At 47.6% G+C, this 4,317-nt stretch overlaps 1 protein-coding gene across 1 annotated transcript; it reads right to left on the bottom strand.

Annotated features, from left to right (window-relative positions):
• Positions 1 to 979: 979 nt before the first annotated feature.
• lpar6a (lysophosphatidic acid receptor 6a) lies at positions 980 to 3,933 on the bottom strand. Its single transcript, XM_084559635.1, has one exon. The coding sequence runs from the start codon at positions 3,093 to 3,095 to the stop codon at positions 2,013 to 2,015; it is 1,083 nt and encodes a 360-aa protein (XP_084415761.1). The 5' UTR covers positions 3,096 to 3,933; the 3' UTR covers positions 980 to 2,012.
• Between the last annotated feature and the right edge of the window lie 384 nt (positions 3,934 to 4,317).

Consider the following 4,317-nt stretch of genomic DNA (forward strand, 5'->3'; position numbering starts at 1 on the left):
TAACTTCAGAACGGAACGCACGCGATGACAAGCAGAGCGGGCGCCTGTGTTTTCTCATCCTGCAGCCCGCTGGGAAGGAGAGGTCAAGCTGATTAGATAACTGTTGTGTATGCAGAGGAGCATGCTGAGCTCACATGAGCGGTGGCCCACTCCCTCATACAGCCGCTCGGAGTCTCATGTATCCGTATAAATGTTCAGCTGTGATGAGAGTCTGCATTTTCATTAACAAGCGGGAACGGGAAGTTGCATCGTACGCTGTAAATTGCGTAAGGCACGAAGGGATGTGGAAGCGTCTGAATTTACTTCCGTTATTTATTTGCTGTTCGGACAGTTTTAAAGTTAGATCGATGAGATCTTCAGTGTGATCATTGTGGCGGCGTCTAATCAGAGATTTCCGTCGTTTGTTCCTGTCTGCTTCTGCCCTGACCTTTGGCCTGAAAGGTCAGCACCTGGCGGTCAGATTGCATCATTCGATACAGTCGTGCGTGGGGATGAATCTCCTCAGGCCTGTAAAATGCTGGCGTTTGTATTCACAACAGTGCAGGTTTTCAGCCCTAGACTCACCCACATGGCTTCAGCGTCAAAGGTGGAACAGAGACCTGCTGACTGACCTTCGCGCTACGTCAGTAAACATCGAGCACCACGTGCTTTCGGTTATTCTCTCATGCGCCGTCCTCACTCTCACTGATGCAACACGGTGGTTAATTTGTCCACGTCGTGACCGGTCTTCTTTTTTTCCTGCGCCGCTATTAGAAGTGTAATCTTTCCTCGATCAAAGGCATCATGGTTTACTTTGGGGCTGTACAGACTGTACCAGTTTCGTGCAAGGGAGCAGCCTTGCAAGATATAACAGGAGAACATCATGTCCTTGTGAAAGAGGAACTTTTACGGGGTGATAAAATGGAAGTCCTGTCTAAGTTAAGAAAATTAAACACATATGAGACGATCCGAGCACTGAAAGCAGACGCAAATATAGCTCACTTGTATTTTTATTAACTTTGTGGTTCTTACAACCACATCAATAACTGCATGCAAATGAGAAAAGAACGCTTTTTTTTTTTTGTCCGTTACAACCAATAAAGACTTCCTCTCTCTAGGCTTCTTGTTGCCACACAGGAAGTCAGCACTTGCCTGTGGGATACAGACAGACTCCATTAGACTCTTCTACTTCCACTTGTTCCACTTGTTTATCTCCTCGTTGCACGTCGCACAAATGTTTCAGAAGAGGTCTAGCAGTTAGGCAGCACGAGGTCACACCTGTTTTCTCCACTGCACCAGCACAATCTTGTGCAAACTGGAGGAAGATAAGAAGCCTCTTGGCAATAAACGGATTTTGTGTCACTATGTCTGCTTCAAGTCAAACAAATTATCCATATTCCGGTGTCTACTTTTTTCTTTCATTCATTTAAAAGACGGAAGATTTGTTTGTTTTCCACATTACAATACTTTTATTCACAACTATGGCGTGAGTGCAGCAGGAGGAACTGTCAGTGCATTTAAATCTCAATAAAGACACAATCTACAATGAAATGCCACCAGAACAAAAAAAAAAAAAAAAGGAAGAAAGAAAGAAAGAAAGGCACTTCTGGGACCTATTTATAATTCACACAACTTTCAAAGAAAAAGAAGCCTTGTACATCTATAATTCAATATAACTTTACATTAATTTAACAGGCACCTTCTAAAGTTAGCACCACAACTTACCATGACAAAGCACAGATATACAAGCACACGAGGCAGTCAATATCATAACTGTCCTGCTGTTCAGTGATCACATTCCCTTCCAGGTCACTGGCAGAGTAATTGCGTTTGACACAATTACAGTATATTCCACAGGAAAGGGAAATTAGTAAGTAGTAATAACAAATCCACAGACGTGAACGAAGGGGTCATGCGGCGATACTGCAAAGCAGAGGCGTCCGGACGTTTGCCCTGAGATGGAGACCGAAGGAAAATCCATTGTCTCGACGTCACGCGTGGATGGATGTGTTGTAGTCTTTATACTGGACGGGTTACACTGAAGAGTCACTGCGGAACACTTTAGCTTTGAGGGACCTCAGGCTACACTGGATATTGGAGCTGGATTCTGACTGCAGGGCCTCGGAGAACTTGACATCACACTTGCTGCTGACCTGAGACTTCCTCTTGATGGAGTTCTGGATGGTCTCCGAGGTGAAGTAGTAAACAATGGGATCGAAGCAGCAGTTGGACACAGCAATGCAGAGGGCTATAGGGTAGATGGTTCGGACCACCGACTCCACGGAGCAGCCTTGTAACGTTTTGGTGCGGACCAGGGAGTAGAAAACCAGGTTCACGTTGTAGGGGATGAAGCAGAAACAAAAAATGAAGAGGTGCACGATGATCATGCGCAGGATCTTTGTTTTGTTCAGCTTCCCCCCACGACTGACTGCCTGGGGGCGGCGCAGAGTCTGCAACACCATGATGGAGCAAAATACATTCAGCAGCAGTGGAATGATGAAGCCCACTGTCTCTATGAAGATCACCATTTTGGACAGGTGAGATTTCCACTGTTTGGACGAAAAGTTCTCGAAGCACGACGTGGTGTTGTCCTTGGTCGTGGTGGAGTTCAGCAGGAACCCGGTGGGGAGACTCCCCGACAGGACCAGCACCCACACGGCAACGCACACTATTTTGGCGTTGCGCTTTGTCCTGAGCATCCGCGACCGCATCGGGTGCACAATGGCCAAAAAGCGGTCCACGCTGATGCAGGTGAGGAAGAGGATGCTGCCGTACATGTTGGTGTAGAAGAGCGAGACGGAGACCTTGCAGAGCATGCCTCCAAAAGGCCAGCTCCGGTTGATGAAGTAGAAGACTCTCAGCGGCAGCGTGAAGACAAACAGCAGGTCCGACACCACCAGGTTCATCATGTAGGTCGTGGTCTCGTTCCTCAGTTTCAGGGAGCAGGTGAAGATGTAAATGGCCACGACGTTGGTGATGAGTCCAATCACAAACACGATGCTGAAGACTGCGCTGTACAGTGGGTATTTGAAGTCATCATTCTTGGAGCAGTTCTCTGAGGCGCTTCCTTGCTGTGGCAGGACTGTGGTGTCCAAAAATGGGGTAGTGTTGTACATTATGAGAGACAAAGAGTGGCGGGACGAGGGCTGTCTGTCTGTCTGTTATGTAATAGCTATATAATGAAAGCAACAATGAACTGTCCATGAATGAAAAGCAAAGAAAAGAACAGTCCAACACCAGGGTGCACCGAAAGACACAAATCTTTCCCTCCAACACAGCTGCCCATGTTAGAGAGGACGGCTGCACATGCTGATTCCCTCCCCTCTCTTGTTGCAGTTATTTTGGGGGTTACCTCAAGTTGAAAGGACCCCTCCCAGAGGACAGAGATCCAGGCTGGAGTGTCTTCCCCTCCCCCTGCCCTGTCTCTCTACCCGGCTGCACCCCACAAGTTCCAGCTTCAGTTGTACTTACTCAGAAAACAAAACAAACAAAAAAAAATCAGTCACACAAACGTGCCTCCTTTTCACTCAGAACGTCCCCAGTCCCTACCAGGAGCTGCTCAGTCCACACGAGACAATGATGGCATGTCCACGTCCAGGTCCTTTAGAGAGGTATCCTCCTCATGGCAAAAAAAAGTGATCAAAACTCTTTTTGTTTTTTCTTTTTTTTTTGTCCTTCCCAACCGTCAACTTGTCAGCCTTCCATCTCTCGCAGCGCCCTGACCACAAACCACCATGCGTGTCCTCCAGAGCACAACAGACGCCTGAGTCGATCCCCTGCTGTCCTGTGTGACAATGTGAATGTGTTTCAGTGTCTGTCCTCCTCGGATCTGCTGGCTGTTCCCTCTCTCTCCCTTGATCGCCAACTGACCGAGGCGCTCGGCGTGTCTCTCTCTCTGCTTCTCCTTCCAAAAGCCCTGGGGCTTTTGCTGAGCACTTCTCCTTTGTGCCGGTATCAGTTTTTGTACTTTGAGTGGTGGGGAGAGAGTGAGAGAGAGAGACAGAAAGAGAGGGAGAGAGAGAGCAGCTGTAGTAACTCCTCCCGCCGCCTGCAGCCCAACTCCTCCTACTCCTTTGTCTGCTCACAACGCTGCATTGAGAGGGAATTCATTAAAACTCCATAATGAGTGCTCATGATTTACTGGAACATTGTCACACTTCTTGATTCAGGGATACACGATGGAAATGCACGCTTTAAGCTGCTTCTCACCCCGGCTTACGAGAGAGTCAGGAAAGCGATTGGTATCGGACTGATTGCACATTAAAATGTGGATTAGGAGCTTCATTTGGCTGCCCCTGTTCTTTATTTCTTCCGTTAATTAAAAGTCATTATCAGCCG

This window comes from Chelon labrosus (genome assembly GCF_963514085.1).
Source record: "Chelon labrosus genome assembly, chromosome: 13".
Taxonomy (NCBI): Eukaryota; Metazoa; Chordata; class Actinopteri; order Mugiliformes; family Mugilidae; genus Chelon; species Chelon labrosus.